We start from the raw sequence: 21,778 nt of genomic DNA, 5'->3' as shown, positions 1-21,778 counted from the left end.
AACTCATGGTAAATATCTCTTCCCCCCTCCCCCCTCTCTCTCTCTCTTGGATCTTCAAAGTCATGTATCAATGCCTATTGCGCACTCTCTCTCTTCCACTTCACAAACCCTCTCTTTAATGTAATTCCTAAGTCTTCAATACCCCGTTATCTCAATGTCCAATTTCAAAATACAAGCACAAAATGTACTCACACATTCCAACCATTTAGCTTTCATCTAAAATCATCTGAATATCCAGATACTTTATTGACAACCCTTCACAAAAAAATACAGGTAAACAAGATAGGATGATGGGTGTATAACAAAATGATTGGCCTATGATAATCATCATAACAATAATACACCATCTAGCATGGCACGTTGTAATCATGTATGAGTATGAATCAACAACTAGCATTTGTCCCAGAAGAACTCATATAAATATAGCCCTCAAATAAGATCACAAAGAGATTAAGCAGATAATCGAGCAGAAGGTAAAAAAATTTACGGATTTAAAGAACTGAAGTGCACATTACATTTTCTCAAAGCATTTATAGCCTTGGGGCCTTTCAACCAAACTAACACTGCATAATGAAACCATGGGGGCGCTTCACAAAGTATTGAAACAAATAGATTTTAAGACGAAGCCACAGTCAAACTTACAGCTGTCAAAATCAAACTTGGTTCTAAACCTGGAGATGAAACACCCTCATGTACTTCGAAACAGAACATGGTTGTTACAATTCTACAACAGCATTAAAGGTGTAAGTCATTTAGATTCGAGATTTCAACAAGGTGTCTTATCAGTAAGAAGAATTAAAAAAAAAACTATGATTCAAGGTAAAACAGGGTCAAAAGGACATCAAATAACGGACAGTCATTTGGCAATTTAAAAATTGATTAAATCAAAACATGTACATCAAACAGGTTTTAAAAATTAGATGACAGCATGTATTAAAAAATTGAGATGTTTGGTTTAGAGTTTGGCAAATGAAAACCAAATATTGTTAACATAGGAATCGAATGAGATATGGTACATTCTTACATCTTTACAAAGAATTGTGAAGTGGAGTTACAATATTTGCTACAAAGATGCTGGATGACTAGTGCAAAAAGTGGATCCATTTATGCTGTTATAAATATACAGCTGTCAAAATTTGGTGTTTTGATATTAGTGAAATTATCCAAGGTGAAAGATATCTGAGCCTTCTAATAGTAATTATCATAAGGATTTCAATTAAAAACTAACATATTTTAAAAGGTATCTTAAACTGACACAAGTGAAATCAACACAAAATTTTAAAAGATATATAAACTGCTAGAAAATGTAACATTAGCAGAAGATCAAGAAACTTTGCGTTTAACATTAAAACAAGGAAATACTAAATATGCAACGAGACTTTCCAGGGGCATTTCTAATGCAATACAAAAACATGAACACAAAATCACAAATACAAGGTATATTGGCAGTGAAGGCACGTTTGAAAGTTTTCAGTTTGCATGTATAAGAATGTACATGTACATCTTCCAAAAAAATGGCATATTCCTTATTAAGCAAGACAGGATCAATGTACCTTCTTGCCTTATATTTATATAAGATTTAATCTTGCTCTCACCCTCTTTCAAATTTAATATTGTTGAGGATTTCTTCAAAAATCTTTGTTGACAATGTCTATTAAAATGCTTTCATCAGTGCCAGAGTATACAAAAATCCTGTCCATTATCAAGATATAAATGCACATTATCAATGCACATACATTTCAAATAAATACTAATTTTTCTGATTGATTGACGTGATTAACAAAAAAAATCATATCTTGGATATAAAATTTCACTTACATAAAAATAAAAATGTTTATGAATTGGGAAACTGTTATAAAGATACAAAACAAACCAAATATTTTTTCAGATTTTAAAACAAAAGTGGTTGGGGAAAGTTTTTCTGTTCATCTACCCTGTTCCATTTTAATTTGTGAAGAAGTTTCCATGCCTCCAAAAGACTCCCACTCTCGGATAAATAAGTTCCACATTTTCATCATCTACGTTACAATTTACAACGAGTACTCTCCCGACAGCTACGTCGTGTACTGGAAATTCCGAAATTACAACAGCGATACAAAACATAGGAGATACTATATATAATATAACATAATTTACATATACAAATATACAAAAATTACCACTCTACAGTCGTCATAGCTCAGAAAAAAGCCAAATCAGCTTTGCCACTTATTTATTTAAAAAAAATCATACTTCATAACAGGGAGCTCTTTTTGAATACAAAACAAGGCCGTCATTTAAACAAAAGAGGAAAATACTTATGATTTTCCATTAGTGGTGGTTGCATACAATACTTCCATATCCCCATCAGAAACATGAACAAAAACTATTTACTTATAAGAGTTGTCATCTTCTTTAAAAAAGCATTTAAGTACAATTGCAGTTATTTACACATATATAGGCACTTTAAAAAGGGCGTCAAATGTTACATATTACAGAGATAGAAAAGACGGGAGAGAAACAATACCGACTAAAAATTGGATTACATTTTTATCTTATGATGTTGATAGGAAAGAACTTTGACCAAAATCACTAAATATGTGAACAGCTCATATTTCAAAACTTATTACAAATTTTATGATACAAGCCATTTCCTATTTGAGGTAAATAATGATGGAAATCTATTATTTGAAGAGTATATAAATTGACTTTACATTTTGTGTTTGTTGGTTTCAAAGTACACAGTACCACTAAAAATATTGCTTGTTTTTGCAGCTTCTGCAGACCTTAATCCCTCGAGAACAAGGCACAATTTGATAATTTACACATAAAAGTTTCGAGGTTGAAAAGAAAATTTGAAAGGGGTAGAGAACGATCATCCCATTCCAGCCTATTAGTATGCATTCATCACAACAGTAACATTCAACTAAAATGGAACAAAGATACTCATTTATTATGCACAAAGGCAAATCAGATGATGTTCTTTAAGAGGAAAAAAATGGCATTGTAGACAATACCATTTTTGACCCTATTCAACAAGTCCATTTTCCAAAGTGTTTTGTGTGTTGGTTTTGTAACTTCCTTAAAACCTCATTTCGATTTTCTTCTGTTTAAAAAAAAACACATAATTTATCATTGTACACTTCATCATTATGGATGATTGTGTTGTGACATGTCCTTTGCTATGAAAAAGAATTTCTGATATAATGACAGACGAATCAATCAATTCCATTCAATATACATAATTGCCCTAATTTACAATACATGATACTTAAAAAATATCTTCTATATTATATAATAATAACAAAATAATCAGTCTTTCACCTATAAAAAGCATTGACATAGTATGTTTGTGGCAGTTGGATAATATACATTAACTTACATGACATTTATACATGTACAAATCAACAATGAAATGATATTTCGGTAGTAACGCATACTCGCATAGAACAATATAAGTACAGAGTGCATGGTAAAATTTAAGTACTTTGTCAACATCACTAGTACGTTTATATTCGCAGTACACAGCCTCGTTGTAAATAGTACATTATCATATCGTAGTCATTTCAAATACACAGAGCCAGAACTACTCCAAAACATAGTTTTGTGCATAAATAAGAACATTTTTTATTGAAATGGCAGCTTTCCGTTCAGTACATATAATATTTAATACTTGTGTTTGAAGAAGAAAAAAAATCTTCAAGTTACAAACAACCCTAGGGATCCATCAACATCTCAAACATTGTTCATGTCAAACAGAAATGCATAGTAAGGCCTTCCATTTTACGACAAGGAAAAATGAACAAAACACATTTGTGATATTTGGTCTGAAAAGTGGTCCAGAATCTAATCGACTGTGCTCCATGTGGAATGTCTTGTCATGAAGACTTTGATTAGAGTTACTAATCAAATGAAAACGAGAATGTTGTTTGGATACAAAACCATGATTTTGGTCCGAAGAATGTCAGGAATGCCCTGTTGGTTTTTCACATGTATTTGGTCAAACAAACATTGGAATGTGTGTTTCAGGAAAGGGATCTGGAGAGAATATCATCAACAAAGATGATGATTTTTCTCCTTTTTTTTTTTGAACAGCTTTAACCAAGCATTACGGAAGCATATTTCAATAAAAAAGTACTGGACTTCAATCTCCATACAAATAATGTGACGATCACCTCTGCGAACATTTTACAGCGGTTGCCCCAACTTGCTGCTCCAATCATTATAACAATATAGTCAGAATGTACTTCAAAGTTGCTTTTCCTTTGTATTTCTCTCTCTCCCAACAGAGTCTATCACTTGGCAATAAGCATGTTTGTTTGTTTTTTAGATATATGTAACTCCTGTGCAGGCTCCTCCTTGTAAGTCGATGCCGTTCATTAACCTGCCGGTGTGCCCGTTGAGTAACTCTTGTCCATTCATCTGCTGCTGGTTGGTAGGGACAGGCGGGCTAGAGATGGCCTCTGACCCGGACCAATCCGACGCTGAGATTGGAGATGGATTGGACCACTTGCTTGGGGATTCCGGCGAGGGCGTCGGGAAGGTCGAGTGATCTGTCATCGCCATGGCGTACGTACAGGAGGGGTCCATCGTGCTCCCATTGTGGCTGTGTTGATTCGAGAATGACGTCTTCTCCGACATGGCGTCTCTGTGCTGGCCGTTTGACAACTTTGGTGCATTTAACAAATACATGTTCTGTTTGGCAGGGTTTAAGAGTTCTTCTCTTATAATGTATTCTGGCATACAGTTCTCCGGCGAGTTGGGATGGCCATTTGGCAGTTCACTGATACAAGCATTAGGATTCATCCTTTGGTTTTGATACATACTATGCATCTGTTGAGGTACTGTGCCCCGATGGGGGCTGCCGGCGTACATGTTGTTGGCTATGGCGTATTGAGTTGCTTGGCTGGTTGTTACAGGGAGATTAGGGCTGGAAGCCATGTTGTATTGGGTGGATAGGGCGGGACTGGGAACTGCAGTGCAAGGTTTAGGGCTGGTATCACAGGCCTCTGGACTCATGGTCTGCTGTAGGGACTGTGTGCTGGGGCCCTGCTGCCTGATCAATGCCATGGGCTGCTGCGAGGTGTTGCCTTGGACCAGGACCTGCGAGGAGTCAGGCACATGCATTGACATGCCATTTTGTTGCCATATCTTCTCTGCTCCCATCGACCCCTTAGCTGGGCTTGGGTTATTCCCGGAGCTATACAATCTACCGTTCATGTTCGGGCGCATGTCCACGACGTGTGGCCCTTGCCCATGCCTCCCGACCTCCTTCAACTGATAATGATCTTGCGGCATCATCACATTCTGCTTCGTCACAGGCAACGAATAAATACCTCCGGGAGGTGGAGTCCTATTATAGCCCAGAGGCGATTCCACCGAGTCAGGTGGCGATGGCATCGGTGGCGGCAGAGACTCATCCGAATTAGGCCGCTTCTTCCCCTTTCGTTTTGATTCTCCTCTTCGCGCATCCCGATCTCCATTTTTCGTGCCCCGCTTTTTCTTAGGCTTGGCTCCGTTGGAGTAGCCATTTGCAACCAGCTCTCCGTTGTGCATGTCCATTGGACTGGTCACGTGGCTGTTGGGGGTGAGAGCAGGACTCATCATGCTGTAGGTGTCTAAGAGACGAACCACATTGTGGAGGCGCATCCTATTGGCAATCTCTCTCGGAGACATGTCCAGATGGTCCGTGATCTCCCGGTTTGCTCCGTGATCCAGGAGCATTTTCACGGCGTCCACATGGCCCTCTTTGGCAGCGAGGAACAGAGGCGTTTGTTCCTGAAAGACAAAAAATCAAAGAAAACATAATTAATCATTCTATATCAATTCTACCTTAGCAAATATGTCACTTTATAATCCTAATTTCTCATGACGTACAATGATTTACAATTTTCAATTATCAGTCAATTATTATTAGCCAATTATCAAGTATGATGCTACATGTGGTATATGGAAGAAAGCAATAAAACAAAACACATAGAGCAATGTGGCAACTGAAATATCTTCTGGTATGGTAGGAGAAAAATGGATGCCAGCACTTGGAAGAGATTTTGATAACATACCTGATTGTCTTGCAAGTCCTTGTTGGAACCCTTCTTGAGGAGGAACTCAAGAGCCGGTAAGTGGTTGAGAGCCGCGGCCCACATTAGTGCTGATCGACCTGTGCATTGGAATAAAAATAGGAGAAAAAATAAGAATATCAAACACAAAATTCCTTTGACAGAAGTGAAAAAACAAGTGGACCTTCTATGTTGCAAGTAACAATGGGAATGCACATGTAGATGCATGAAAGAAGCTAAAATTACAAAAGAATTTCTGATAGCTAGTACCAACTTTGACCCTAGACTGAAGGCTATATGTAACCCTATCCTCAACACTAACCTGATGTAAGACCTAATTGCAACCCTAACCCTAAATATAAACCTGATAGCTGTGATGACGGAGAGCCTGGATCAATTGTTGCAGGAGCATATGACGGATCATAATTTCAGGCCACTTCTTAAGCAGTTGGGGCAAATAAACATAAATATCATTTGAATTATACTAAGAACAGATCATGTAAATGATTAAAAATAAATATATGAATGAATAAATTGATGAAAAGGGGACATGCTTTATCGCTATCTCACCATCATTATCTGTGGCTGCGATGTCAGCGCCTGCGAGTTCGAGCTCTTCCACCATGTTGTCTACCACGAGTCTGACAGCAATGATCATAGGGGTGAAGCCAGCCTTGGTCTTAGCATCGATCTGGGTGGACCTGTTCTGAATCAGCAGCTGTTCATCAGAAAGAAAATTGCAGAATATTTTGTTAAAATCATGGATCAAATATTAGGCAAATGCCATAATTTGGGCAACTGAGAAATTGCATATCTTTCAAACCCGGTTATGACTGAATTCAATAGGTTTCGAAAGCTACTCATTCAGAAAAGATAGAATGCAGACTGATTCACTGTGCTTTATACAAGAGTTATGCTCTACTTTATGTTACATGCTCTTTGCAACTTGCTTGCAATGTGCTGTGTGACAAAATTATGCAATTAACATGTATATTCACATGCCTATATCTATTTACATGCACATTAACGTATATATGGGTAACTGACGCATTGCTACAAGTATGCCTCGATGAGTTGTACATGTATGATCACATTCCTTTACATAACAAGTCGCAAGGAGACATTTGAAATCTGCTATGGAAAAGAAATCTGTTCATGGTTCTTACCCTGAAGACTTCAATGGCATCGGCCCTGACAGCAGCATGCAGTGGTGTCTCTCCCATGTTATCCTCGGCATTTGTGTTCGACGAATACTCCAGGAGTTTCCTCGCAGCCACCGGAAGGTTAAACCTTGCCGCCAAGTGGAGCGCGGTCTCGCCCCTCGTCTCCGTCCGGTTGTTGATGTCCGCCCCCCTGGTGATGAGGTCCTCAATGAAGTGGGCATTGGCCTCCTCCTCCTGGTCGCTGGTTACGGTCGTTGACCGCATGACGGCCAGCATGAGAGGGGTAAGGCCGTCGGGACCCTTGTTGATGATGAGCGAGGGTTCTTGGTCCCGGGGAGGTGTGAGAGCCATGGATGGGTGCGGTAGTCTGTTGCTAGTCAGGGTGGTCCACTGAGAGTCCATCTCTAAGGTTGTGTGACCCTGGCCATAGAGGGTGCTGGTCGGACTATGCTGGGAGATCTAAATTTGTGGAAGTGGGGGGGGGGGGGGGGGGGAATAAAAATTGAAACTCATTACTTCACTAAGCACCGTCATGAATAAATAACTTTGAATGACTAATGTATACTTGGCACCTAAACAAATTTCTTGAAATGCAACAAAATGCTCATCAAATGGAAAAAAATATATTTATATATACAAGTCAATCTTTTCAATGCTTATTGTTCAGGGGTGATAGTGAGCACTAAAAAAAAATAGGTTTTTTGTTTTCCCCTCAACCACGCCCCCCTTTGAGTAAAAAAAAAAGAAGAGGATTCGCGGGGAAAAAATGGCATCTAACAACATTCCCCCCTTTCGAGTGAGAAAATTGGGAAAAAATAGGGAAATTTGGGAAAAAATAGGGTAGAACAGAGAAAATAAGGTGGAAATCAGGAAAATCAGGACAAAATTAATAGCGAAGAAGAAAAAAAATCTGGTAAAAAAAAAAAAAAAAAAAAAAATCTGGATTTTTTTTTTTTTTTTTTTTTTTTAAATCGGGAAGAAAAAAAAAATCGGGAAAAAATCGGGAAAAATATAAAAAATCGGAAAACCGATTTAAATCGGGTTTTTATCAGGCCTGATTGTTTCTTTGCAGTTACTTTCATCTTTCATTACAGCTTAATTTGATACCTAAATTCAGAATAACTCAATATTTTCCTTTACAATGCAGTTACATGATCAATTACTCATTACTTTACTAAGCACTGTCATGAATAAACAACTTTGAATGACTAATGTACATGTATACTGGCACCTAAAAAAATGCTCATCAAATGGAAAAAGCTATATTTATATATATACAAGTCAATCTTTTCAATGCTTATTGTTTCTTTGCAGTTACTTACATCTTTCATTACAGCTTGATTTGATACCTTTACTCAGAATAACAGGATACTTTCTTTTACAATGCAATTACATGATAAATTACTGCATTGCACCAATATGAGGTATATTTACATCCTTCCTTATATGTCTGTACACTTTACATACTTATATCTGTCACTGCAGTAATGGATGTCATTCAAAATATCTTTGACAGTTTTTTTCCACGGTCAATGGCATGGCTAGTAAGAAACGCCAACGCCAAAGATGGCACTCATAGTTGTAGTACTTCAAGGAAGAGCCAATGAGACGACTCATAGGAGGGGGGGGGGGGGTACTTACTCTCTGTCTCTTGGCACCTCGGTAGTCCAAGGCATTCATGGCATCTTCACCAGCATCTATGGACGAGCAGATAGTGGACGGAGGGGACTCGTTGCCGATTGGACACTCCCTGGTAAGATTGATGGAGGGATGAGAAGAAAAATATAGCAATGAAGTCTGACTTGTACATGAGGGTACCACATCCGATTTATAGCTTAAAAGTTTACAGAAGCACCTTGTAAGTAGTCCTTCACCTTGTATATTTACTTATTTATTTATTCATTCTTCTTTAAAATACAGGGTAGTGCCTTCAGAGCCACAAGGCCTCCCTTTCAAAGGAGGCCTGTAGGCAAGTGACAAAGTACATGGTAAAAATTACAACAACAACAACAAATAAAAACATATACACAATACATAATACAGTTATTTACTACTAGACATGTTACATACGTTATATGCCATACAAATAATCTCCCTGTGTTACATTGCATTCATCATGGGATAGATATACCAAAGTCTTCAAGATTATTGAACTGTTTCCAGTGCAAGATTTATCTGTAGTGGTGGATAAAGTCATAGGCATCCTTTGTCAAATAATAGATGAGAAACATAATGCTAACTGAAAATACATGCTACGTGAATTGAAAATTCAGCCCAAAATAGAGGAATATAGTCTTATCAAGAGCCATCTATACACAGGGATTGGCCAACTTGGTTTCACTGGGTCACAACATGGCGTATATTCTTTTTGTTTTGTGCTTGCTCAACAAAGCAGTAGTTGCCATATTGTGTCCAACTTGAACCGGGTTGGCCAAACTCTGTGTATAGATGGCTCTGGTCTTATCTAGATATTGGAGATTATCTTACCTGGTGGCTTTCTGTGTTTCCGACTTGGTGGACGATGTGCGGACAAAGTTGCTGGGGAACCACGTCCCGTTGGTCCTCAACCGCTTCCGTGCAATCACCAACAGGGCGGCAAGCACAAATGCTCCAATGATAGCAAGAGCTATCAGAACATTCACACTCAGACCGGGCCCGGAAGACGGAGCTGTAACAAATAAAGAAATTATGATTCATAGTCAAAACGGAAAGATGCGTTCAGAACACGATGACTACAGCCGCTCAAGAGTATTGTAGCAGGATCCAAGTCATAGTCACCCTGCAGAGGCGGATACTGTTGCTATACAAAAAGCCATCATCACCTTATTAAATCAACCTTCTATTGGTTGCTGTAAGTCCTATATTTCACTTGAAAACCAGAAGAAAGTACTTTTTGTGCACAGTTGCAATATTCTTTGCTAATTTTGGTAAGATATTGTGCACAGTAGTCATTAGGTAATGGAAGAAAAAAATTCGGAATTCCAACTGCATGGAAAGGACTGACAAAATTGCTCATGCACTACATGCATTATATCGGCTATTGCCAAGGTGCAAAAGGGTTTAAAGCCTGTCTGTACTAGTTTGGCCAGGAGGGATTAGACCACCCAGCAAGGTCACCGATAGGTGGCTAACTCTTCAACTCAGCTCTCAATTAACATAATAAAAAGAGGATCATGGGGGACCAATAGGTATTGCTTAGGTATTGTTTTCTATATAGAGGGAGCAAGTAGCTTCAAGTAGTACAGTGGGGCTATAAATAAGAACAGAGGCAAAAGACTCTTACTTTCACTTCCGACTCCCACGATGGGTAAACTTATCGGGAGAAGCTCGTTGGTGACCAGAGCTGCCAGGTACGCTGCGGCATCCGCTGCCTCCTCAAAGCAGTTGCCAGGCCGGTCAATGTGGCATTTGTGGTTGTCAAGCAACAGGAAACATTTAGAGCTGTAACAGAGGAGAGGAAAAGATGGGTTGAACCGAGAACGTTTTCTGGTATTTGGGGATTGCGGGTTGTGGATGTCGTATTAAATCTCGAAAATAAATGTGTCAATTACATATCACTGAATAATACATTAGGATTAATGAATATACACTGTATGATGGGTACAGAATACTGAATGCATCTTGAATTTAAAAGAAAGAAAAGAAATGTACAACTACCCCAACATTATGATCATATCATCAGTCACTTTATTGGAAGAGGAAGTGAAACACAGAAACAATGGTTGAAGTACTTAGCACAAAGATTTTAAAAACAAAATGAAAGTGCTCTATTTAAGTTGACACCGTTAACTATAATTCTTCTATGGTGAGTACGGCAGCCTACAGAAGCAGACCAAGGTCAGAAAACGCTAGGGCACCATTTGTCATGATAAGCTTTTCAAACTTACCCATCATCTGAGTTCGAGTTAACCTCCCTTTTCTCTACAGTCAGTCTTCCATCTCCGCTAACGACCAGTACATCCCTCTTGACGGGTGCTCGGACGGCTCTCGGATCGCTCTCCCAAGGCTCGATCTTGTTCTGGTTGTCGGCCGTCGGGGCAAAGAGGACGACGGTGTTCAGAACAACACTCATGTCTTGAAGGAACATCTGGGACCTGTTGACGGTGAGCATCTCCTGGTAGTCGATGATGACGTAGACGATGAGCACACCATGGGCATACTCCGGGATCTCCTCGCAATCCAGTCCATCGTACAGACAACCAATGTTGTTACACTGCTCATCGCAGAACCCATTCCCGTAGCGCTCCAGACAAAATTTGTTGTCCCTGTTGGAACAAGTGCACAACAGTATGCATTAGATACCCAATTTCTTTTTTCAACAATGTATTTCACTACTAAAAGAAAATAAACCTCAGAAATCAAGGGATTGGTCGTAGTAATACTACATAAACAAGTCAGTAAACATGCAAGTGATAGCTATCCAGGCAAAAATCAATACTATGAGTAAATTGTCTCCTTTTAGGAGTTATCAAGCCACAAATTGAAATACTTACATGCACTCTTCTGGCTTCTGATCTGCACAGTCAAAGCCATCAAAGAGACATCCCTGAGTGTTACATTCTCTGTCGCACTTGCCATCTCCAAAGTAGTTCCAGCAAGGGATGTTGAGAGCGGTGCAGTTCTCCCATGGATCCAGGTTCAAGGAACAGTCTTTGCCGTCCCATTCGCAGAGATGGGTGTTACAGTGATCCTGACGGATTTGAAGAGTTCAAGGTAATTAAGTTTTGACCCATCGATTATCGTGGTTTTATTTGAATTTTACATGAAAGGAAGCATATGCTTGTCCGTATGCGCCTGGAGCATTTGATTTTAAGTTGATTAGGCACCTTACAAATCTTATATCTTATTATTGTTATCAAATGTTGCTAAGTAAGAAGAGGGACCTACAGCATATAGACCATTTAAAAGGACTTGGTTATGACGATCAATGCCTTACCAATCCTGGGACCTTCCAGAAATGAGATCACTGCTCTAGCAAAATGAATACATTTGATAATTGGATAGGGTCAGCATGTGCAAGAGCACAACTTCTTGTATAAAGTCTTCATAAACGAGGTCTACTGGTAATCAAAATCTAACATTTTCATCCTTTTAGAGATGGGTTCTCCCTCAAGGTAACATTACAAGGTCTGTGGTAACTAAACACATTTTTTCTTGTTTTAGAGCAGAGTTCTCACTCCACATACTTAATCCCAAGATCTGGGGACAAATGCATTACTCACATCGCAAATAGAGTTTCCCTTCCTCTGCAGGCATTCCTGAGAGCACCTAGGTGACTCTGTGGTGGTAGGCACGACCGCTAGAGTTGTCTCTGGAGGTGAAGTTAGGATCACTGGGTCCATTCCAATGCCTCCCGCAAACGTCGAGTCAAACAACTGGCAATTGTGACCGTTCCATGTTGCCGGGCAGTCGCAGCGGTACTGGCCGTACTCGTCCAGGCAAGTGCCTCCATTGATGCAGGGCGAGGAGCCACACTCGTTGTAGTCGATCTCACAGTTGTCACCGCTGACGCCGGAAGGGCAGATGCAAGTGTAATCGTCAGAGTCTGGCATATATTCCACACAGGTGCCTTCGTTCTGGCAAGGGAGGGTGCCACAGGATGTGAGCCTGGTTTCACAGTGGACTCCGCTGAAACCCTGAGGGAAATGGTATTAGTGAAAAAAGGTTGTTTATAACATAATCCATTGTGTCATTGTAATCATGATAAGAGGCGAGGGAGGTAAACGGGGAGAGAGAGAGAGAGAGAGAGAGAAAGGGAAAGAGAGAGAAAGGGAGAGAGAGAGAGAGAGAGAGAGAAAGGGGACAAAGAGAGAGATAGGTAGAAGGATGTGAAGAGGTGAATATGTTGACAAATTCAGTAGCTACATGTGTGAACGTGAGAGAAAGAGAGGTGTAGAGAGAGAGAGAGAGGAAAAAAAGTAAGAGAGAGATAAATAGATAGGAGTGATTATGAGGCTGTGTGAAAGATAAAAAGGGATGATGAAGAAGGACACATCAGAGAAATGGGTAGAGGAGGCTGTAGGACATCAGAGAGAGGGAGGGATAAAGGATAAACTTTCAGAATGATTTACAGGAAGCATGCGATAACAAACGCATTGTCAAACAAACTTACTATAAGGCAGTCACAGAAGTAACCTTCATCACTTGGTGAGCATGTTCCGCTGTTCTGACAAGGATCGTCCCGACAATTGGGAATTTCTTGCTCACAATCTTGACCTGGTGAAGAACAAAAGAGAGATCAGATGAACACCAAGCTTCCATAAAATACAAACTACTAATTAAAAAAAAGTATGAAAGACATACTGCACAAGCATTAAGAAATGCAACAGGCAAATGGTAAAGATCAATTTTTACCAACAATGGCAAGAGGGAAACAATATCTTGCAGCACGCTGACATTAGTTCAATCAAACCTTTTGGCCCGAATTCCCACAACTTTTAAATTTAACCCATGGTTCAAATTTTCATTTACTTAACTTACGGTTTAAAATTGGCACAATCTAAGTGTGACACAGTCATTGGTTCAATATTAGACGCGTGCAAGGCAAGGTACACTCAATTTGCGCTAATTCTAAACCATGGGTTATGTAAATGAGGGTTTAAACCTCCTTTGTGAATTCGGGCCTTTCAGTTTAGTTCAATCTAGGGTTCTAGCACACTCTGAATGCCATGTGTAGAGACATTGGATTAACATAAAGATGAAATAGAAACAGCTATGCTGTAGAGATCATAATTTCTTCAAATTCCCTATTACATCACTACATACATTGTACATTTATCTGACCAAACTTGAGTACAGATTAAACAAAGCGAGAAAACAGAGAGACAGAGAGATATGCTTGTTTCATACCAGTATAACCAGGTTTGCAGATGCATTGATAGTCATTGATGAGTTGAACACAGTCCTGGCTTCCTGTAGAATCACAAGGGTCTGAAAGGCACTCATTGACGTCACCTTCGCAGTGCTGGCCGACGAACCCTAGAGGGCAGTCACAGGTGTATGTGCCTACTTGATCCACACACACTCCCCCATGGTAGCAGGCTCCGGCGTAGCAGTCGTCCAGGTTGATGGAACAGTCCGTACCTAGGGGCAAGGATTCAGGAATTTTGGTTAGTCAGAACAAGGTTATATTCAAGCGGGACTGCACTACTTGTAGCTACTTGCGCCCCCTATATAGCAAACAATGCCTAAGTGTTACCCGTTGGTCCCTTATGATCCCCTTTTTCATATGTTAAGTGAGAGCTGAATTGATGAGATAACTACCTGTCAGTGACCATGCAGGGAGGTCTAATCCCTACTGGCCAAACTAGTGCAGACAGGCTTTAAAACAAACAAAAACACCATAATAACCCATGTGCATGTATTGAAGCTGCAGATAACTTTTATTACTTGGTAAATCCTGGAAAATCTCTCCTAATCATTAAACTACTGTGAATACATCTGTCCCCATGCATTTTAGTCAGTGCCTTAATTTTGTGAACTGGATATGACACACTCCATCGCAACTGCACATCCACAGAAGCAAGCTTAATTGTACAATCTGGCAATGTGATAGTATGACACTCGCTATGCAAACAGTTGCCAAGCAGTCAGTCAATATCTAACACTAACATAATTCCTAACGTAAACCCTAGACCCATTCCCATACTAAACCATAACCCTCAACCTAGTCTCAAACCAAATAGCAAACACAGACCCAACTCTGTATCTTAAGCGAAATATAGGCTGGAGTAAATGATAACAGATAACATTGGATCACCAGCAAAATGTCATTGTATCTTCTGACATCAGTAACTGAAATTAATTTACATGACGTCAATGCCCTGTTACATTTGCATATTTCCTTACCTTGGGTACCGGCAGGACATGAACAGGTGTAGCCGTTGACCATGTCGTGGCACTGACCATAATGGCAGGGGTTGGAGGCACATTCATTAATGTTCTGCTTGCACTGAGGACCCTCAAAACCAGGCAGGCAGGAGCACGTGTAGCTGTTTACACCATCTGTGCACGTACCACCTGAGTGAGTGAAGAGAAAAAGGCTGGTGTAAAGAGAGACAATCCTTTTACTCATCAACTGAATATTTTAGGTCACTCTTGTCTGTCTCTCATATTTGTTTGTTATCTCTCCTGTATCTGTCTCTGTTTCATCTCTCTCTCTCTCCCCACTCTTTTTTACACACTCCCATTTTAATCTTGGGTGTCCATCTTTCAACAAAAGAAATCCCTTGTAATTTGAGCAATCTCCTATACTTAGTTTCATTCTGTTTTAGATAAAAACAAATGTCCTACTAACAAATTTTGATTGCATCTGAAAATCACACTTGGATGGCAATCTTGATAACCTACCATTGTGGCATGGAGCTGAAGCACACTCGTCAATGTCAACTTCACAATAGGATCCTGTGTAGCCGTCTTGGCACAAGCAGGAGTGACTGCTTGCTGTGCTTGTTGCATCTATGCAGGTTCCTCCGTTCAAACATAGCTCACTCCGAGACACATCTAAAAATGAATAACAGAGGGGGTATTAATAATATTAATATTAATAATAATAATAGTTCGTTCTCATATAGCGCTTTTCAGGTACAGGCCCTCTCAAAGCGCTTTACAGATATATATTATTACCCCGGTCATCGGATTCAGGCTTACCTACACACAATGTATGGACATTCTCCACTCCCTGGGGAGCATCATTTTTTACAAGGACACACTTGCTAATCAATTGAGAATACTGGAGGCAAGGTAGATATACTGCATCTGTCATGTTACTCTTGCTTTAAATGACTTTAATGACTGAATAAATAAATAAAACTTCAGTAACTTATTGTGTACAGGAGCTCTTTGGGGATTTTCAAAGGAAACAAAAATGTGGTCTTTATAAACAGGTGGTCTCTCTCTCTATACAGGTAGTCCCTAAAGCAGGTTTGACTGTACTTACTTTTACCAGAGGCTGCGATATCACAGGACACCTTTGGTACATCGCACAGCTTTCCAATCCAATTGGATGTACAGCGACACTCATACAGGTGACCCATTGCAACGCAGTTAGCTCCATTGTAGCAAGGGTTGTTCTGAGGGCTGCACCAGTTAACGACAGACTGGATAGAAAAACAAATGATTTTTAAACTAATTTAAAGCAGGGGAATATTAAATGAATGAAAAAGGGGGTGATTTTTGACAATTTGTAACGTATGATGCAATTCAAATCCATCTTTTGACAACTGTACGGGATGTGATCCAGCTACAACTGCTACATGGTTAATTTGCGGGACTAGTTTGAATATCTAACTTCAACCCCTGACCAAGCAATATGTCCTACCCTGACCTAACCGAATATAAAACCAGATTGCAACCCTGACCCTATTTCTTTCTTTGAGGTATAGCCTAAAGCTAATGTTATCAGAGCAAATTGGGGAAAATCCCTTTGGCATGAAAAAGGATGACCGTATTTACTTTAGTGAAACAATACACACAGCAGATAAGAGACATGGAAAGGAACATTTCAACCGTTTGGTTCTTTTAAAAGTGAGTTCTCTTTGTCTTCCCCCGAAGGCTGTTCTCTGTCCGTTTAAAATATGTACTTCCAAGAGAGAATATTCAAAAGTTATTCATTACCTCGCAGTTCAGGCCCGTGAAGCCCACATCACAGTGGCAAGAGTAGGAGCCAAAGCGATCCAGGCAAGTTGCTCCATTGTCACAGGGATTGGAATCACATTCATTGATCTGAATCTGGCAGTTTGACCCGGTGTACCCGGCACTGCACTCGCACGCGTAGCTGTTGACGCCATCGATGCAGGTGCCCCCGTAAAGGCAAGAGCTGCAACAGTGAGATAACGAGATTCTAAATGAGCTTATCTCATTTAACAGGTGTTACAATCAAGAAAAATGGATCCATTCACACAGCAGTTAATCTCGTCAACTTGAAAAGACAGCACAAGGATTAGTACACACACAAAAAAAGAATGTATTGGTAATCTCTATGTACTAAATTGTTTATACATAGTTTGTGAAAGCTGAAAGATCCAATACAAGGGAGCATAAGAGTAAATAGTGAATAATTGTAACTATGGTGCAGATCATGTTTTTTGTTTAAATAACTTCTAGGCATCAAATCAGCGTAAAGTGCCATTATGACCATGGTGAAATATTTTCCTTAAGCAAGGAAGCAGAAGAATTGATATATCACAGTAAGGACTATCCTCATTCATATGCATTATTTGTATGTATGCATCAATTGTAAATGGCAAAACCTTCATGAGGAGCACTTCACAAAGTAAGTAAAAGACGAGATATACCACATTAATCTGCACACATAATTCATAGGCAATGAAATCATTTGTACGCTTTCGACAGTTCTACACGCTACTTTACCTGTCCGTGCAGTCCTGATCATTAATCTCGCAATGCATGCCACTGAAGCCAACAAGGCAAGAGCAGGTGTAGCTGTCCACATATTCATGACAGGAGGCACCGTTCATGCAGGGAGAACTGAGGCATTCGTCGGTGTCGTGTTGGCAGTTTTTGCCCGTGAATCCCCGTTGACAGGAGCAGGTGTAGTCCCCGGTGCCGTCGGTACAGACTCCCCCGTTGGTGCAGGGTCCTGTAAGGGTAGGGGAGCAGGTTAAAGGGATTGTTTAACACTGTTAAATCTGAGATGCATGGCCCTACGTGTTATCAGTGTATGGGATATGGTGTATTATTGAAGCCCTAAAAAAATTGCACTTTAAAATGATCATGAAGTGCCTCAAAAAAGTTAAAAATATTGAGTGACCGGTTTTACCATTCTCATTTTCCCAAATAGACTGTAGTGTTATAAAAACCGTTAGGAAAACAAATTTTAAAATTCAGATTTCCAATTGTAAATATCTTGATAATCAGAAAAGTCATAGGGTTCCTGACTGACCTAAAGGTTTATAATAATCATTGCAGCATGAGCTAAATCCAGGATTTTGTTTCAGAACCTGAGAAAAAGTTACTCATTCCCTTTGATGGTTTGGCAGTTTCATGTGCAAATTTAACTACTGTAAAAACAGAAAATTGCAGGGGAGTATTTGTCTGGGTTAAGCAGGGGAGGTTTACCTGGTGCACACTCGTCTATGTTGACGTCACAGATGGTGCCCTCGTAACCGGGACCACAGGTGCACTCAAAGGTTCCCTCAAGATTGGTGCATGTGCCGCCGTTCCGACAAGGGGAGAAGAGATGACACTCGTTGCGGTCGATTTCACAGAGGTTACCTGCGGTCAGAATGAAAAGAATAGCAATTATCCTGAAGAACGGTTGGATGGAAAATTAGATGGACGGAAATATATGAATGGGATTAGAAGTATGCATTCCATGACATTTGAAATGGTGTTTCTCATTGATGCCAAAAGGAAGCGATGACTCACAGTATTTCTTTGTTTCTAGACTCTTCACTATGACATATACAAGTCAAGTAACTATGCCATTGATTCATGTCCCCTCAGACTGCACAAGAGGACATTTGATCCATATAGTTTCGGAATATTCATTTCAATACATGTACTATAATGATAATAGGATGTGCCATCACTATCACCACCTTTTCCACCAATGCCGTTATGCCATATTGTTCCTTTGCTGGTCAACATTTCATGTGATGGTATCCAATGTCATAAGGAAATGTGCACCAAATTTTCAAAGAATGCCCCTGTCATTCAATACCTTGCTGGTTAAACATTCATTGGAGATAAAATGCGCCTAATATAGAGAAATCCCCCTTTTACAATGATTGTAGAAGTTTGTAAGACTCCTTACCTTGGAACCCACTGGTACATCTACAAGAGTATCCTGCATAGTCCTCAGAGTGTACACAAGTAGCGCCATTCTCACATTCGTTGTCTTCGCAGGGAGACCTTTCCACCTCGCAGAGTGGTCCTACGAACATCTGGGGACACACGCACTGGAAGGTATTCACCCCGTCGATGCAAGTCCCTCCATTCAGACACGGCCGCGTGTCACAGTCATCAATGTTCATCTCGCAGTTCTGGCCAGTGTATCCCGCCGTGCACAAGCAGTTGTAGAAAGCGAGTCCATTGTCGCAAGCACCACCATGCTGACAAGGGTTGGAAGAGCACTCGTCAAAGTCAGCCTCACACTGGGTACCGGTGTAGCCTGCCAGACAGTCGCAGCTGTATTCGTTGACACCATCCCGGCAGGATCCGCCATTAGTACAAGGCAGACTGTAACACTCATTGATGTCGGACATGCAGAAGGGGTCGTGATATCCCACGGGACATTGACAGCGAAAGCCGTTGACTTCGTCTACGCATATACCACCATTGTGACAAGGATTGCTCTCGCACTCATCAATATTGTTCTCACAATGCGGTCCACTGTAGCCATCACGACACCTACAGGTGTACTTGTTGATGTCGTCCACACAAGTTGCACCATTGAGGCAGGGGTTGGAAGCACACTCAAAGGTATTATGCTGGCAGTTGTCTCCTAAGTGACAAAAAAACAGTCAGGACGGATGAATCCATTATCAACTCAACTAAATAAAATTGAGGAAAAAAATCCCAGTGATTTGAGTTTTATTAACCCTCAAAGCAATGCAAATACGTATACCATTGTACATGGAACTGCTAATTATTGTGTTACTTACAAGATCAAATTTAAAATTTCATATCATTTCAAGGGTTGATGCATGGTAAATGCATATGACGAATAAATGTCACAGTACAAATATTACCTTAAAAAACATAATTCATGAAAATAGAATGATCTTAGACCACACAAGTGGACATCATAAACGGCAACAAGAATGGCAACATCTCCATAAACAACAACAAAAACAACAATAGCATATGACTAACCTGCTGTTCCATTAGGACACTGACATTGGTAGAATCCAACCAAATCTACGCAAGTTCCTCCGTTCATACAGGGAGAACTTTCACACTCGTAACTCTCCACTTCACAGAAGGGACCCTCGTAACCTGTAATGAATCCACACAAGATCGGTTTTCGACTTAGCTTTAGAATACCGTTTAAGAACATGACCATCTTTTGCCTAGGGTAAAGGGTATCGTTAGGTTTAGTGGAAAGGATTAAGATCACGGTTAGATCAACCAACTGATGTCCGGCCAGCTTCTGTGGTGGAGTATTTGTAAGTTTCTCCCGGTTTGCTTCTTACTATTTTAATAACAAGGTAATTAACAGTTAAACATCTTTCATACTACATATTTTATCTTTGAAGCTTTGGAGCACATTGCATTGCATCTCAATCTACTTCACAGTTATTTTTATAACATGAGATGGGTTCTTGCAATGAAACAGTCATCAGCAGATCAAAAGAAAAGGCATTTTCAGAATAACATTGCAGTAAGTAATAAGTAAGTAGGTAAGTAGTAATATTTCTGGCAGAATGACTTATAGGTGGTATAAATAGATGAAGGCGAGGGTTAACACTGATAGGTTTAAAATGTTCAGTCCAGGGTCAATATCAGGAATTTAATGGAATTTATTTTGATAGCATTTGACAGCAGAATAAATATCACAGGGGCATGTGTAACACCAATGCAGCTTACTGCTGTCAATGTAACACCCAGCTGATGCGAATGACACTCACCTGTCTCACACAAGCAAGAGAACCGATTGACACCGTCCAGGCACGTCCCTCCATTTTCACAGGGCGATGACGCACACTCATTGACGTCCACCTGACAGCTAGTTCCTGTGTAGCCAGGCATGCAGTCGCAGTAATACCGACCGATGGAGTCGCGGCAAGAGCCACCATTGTAGCAGGGATTGCTTGCGCATTCGTTGATTTCGATTTCACAGCTCTTGCCCATAAAACCTATCGTGAAAATTGGAATGTAAGGTTGACTTAACAATCATGTGAAGATGAATATCACAGAGAGAGCATGTTATAAGAAATCAAGTATAACTGAGAGTCCTTTCTGGATACAACTGGTATGGACGTGTCTTCTAAACACTCTAAAAGAGACCAAAAAGTCCTTTCGAACTATTCATAGTCCCTTTAGATATCATTTAACAAAGTTAAAAAATGACTTTCTTCAACGTTTTTTAAAGATTATTCAAATGTTTCTAGCGTATAACTAAGGCGCACAGGCATAAAAGGGTTGTGACAGAGATGATCAAGACCATTATGGGCAGCTTGGCTAAGTTTTTGTGATTCACAGAGCAATCTTTCTGCTAACTGGCGGCTATGGTTTGTAGCGAATCAGCATCACGTGCAACCACGCGTCTACGCAAATGAAAGCAAGACTAACCTGCTAGACAGACGCACTGATAACTGCCTCGGCTATTGTAGCAAGTTCCTCCATTGCTGCAGGGATCTTCAAGACACTCATCAATATCCTGTTCACAGCGCTCCCCGGTAAGCCCTTCATCACAAAGGCACTCGTAGCTACCTACTAAATTCCGACATGTGCCTCCCACTTGACATATTGCACCTGTGGATTGAAATTCATGATTATTGTCCGAGCGTTGCCATACATGATCCTAGTTAATGACTTACCAATAGTAAGTTTAATAATAATAATAATAATTATCTTTTAACCCTATTTTAACTGGGCTATTTCAGACCAGGC

The 21,778-nt window shown here is 40.1% G+C and overlaps 1 protein-coding gene across 1 annotated transcript in view; it reads right to left on the bottom strand.

Annotated features, from left to right (window-relative positions):
* Positions 1 to 204: 204 nt before the first annotated feature.
* Positions 205 to 21,778, bottom strand: part of LOC592853 (neurogenic locus notch homolog protein 1) — a 67,562-nt gene continuing 45,988 nt past the window's right edge. Inside the window, exons 9-30 of the mRNA XM_792358.5 lie at positions 21,458 to 21,640; positions 20,794 to 21,021; positions 20,039 to 20,161; positions 18,978 to 19,667; positions 18,281 to 18,436; positions 17,573 to 17,801; positions 16,817 to 17,018; positions 16,140 to 16,299; positions 15,551 to 15,703; positions 15,050 to 15,220; positions 14,051 to 14,284; positions 13,314 to 13,417; positions 12,424 to 12,837; positions 11,695 to 11,891; positions 11,089 to 11,466; positions 10,485 to 10,642; positions 9,689 to 9,869; positions 8,843 to 8,951; positions 7,205 to 7,660; positions 6,609 to 6,756; positions 6,042 to 6,139; positions 205 to 5,757 (exon numbers count right to left, since the gene is read on the bottom strand). Coding sequence (XP_797451.4) covers positions 4,306 to 5,757; positions 6,042 to 6,139; positions 6,609 to 6,756; positions 7,205 to 7,660; positions 8,843 to 8,951; positions 9,689 to 9,869; positions 10,485 to 10,642; positions 11,089 to 11,466; positions 11,695 to 11,891; positions 12,424 to 12,837; positions 13,314 to 13,417; positions 14,051 to 14,284; positions 15,050 to 15,220; positions 15,551 to 15,703; positions 16,140 to 16,299; positions 16,817 to 17,018; positions 17,573 to 17,801; positions 18,281 to 18,436; positions 18,978 to 19,667; positions 20,039 to 20,161; positions 20,794 to 21,021; positions 21,458 to 21,640 — 6,224 coding nt within the window. The 3' untranslated portion in view covers positions 205 to 4,305. The remainder of the gene's footprint in view (positions 5,758 to 6,041; positions 6,140 to 6,608; positions 6,757 to 7,204; positions 7,661 to 8,842; positions 8,952 to 9,688; positions 9,870 to 10,484; positions 10,643 to 11,088; positions 11,467 to 11,694; positions 11,892 to 12,423; positions 12,838 to 13,313; positions 13,418 to 14,050; positions 14,285 to 15,049; positions 15,221 to 15,550; positions 15,704 to 16,139; positions 16,300 to 16,816; positions 17,019 to 17,572; positions 17,802 to 18,280; positions 18,437 to 18,977; positions 19,668 to 20,038; positions 20,162 to 20,793; positions 21,022 to 21,457; positions 21,641 to 21,778) is intronic.

The sequence above is a fragment of the Strongylocentrotus purpuratus genome, unplaced genomic scaffold (assembly GCF_000002235.5).
Source record: "Strongylocentrotus purpuratus isolate Spur 01 unplaced genomic scaffold, Spur_5.0 spur5_scaffold_4, whole genome shotgun sequence".
NCBI lineage: Eukaryota > Metazoa > Echinodermata > Echinoidea > Camarodonta > Strongylocentrotidae > Strongylocentrotus > Strongylocentrotus purpuratus.
The sequence above is the reverse complement of the archived record's forward strand: the minus strand, read 5'-3'. Positions and strand labels throughout refer to the sequence as shown.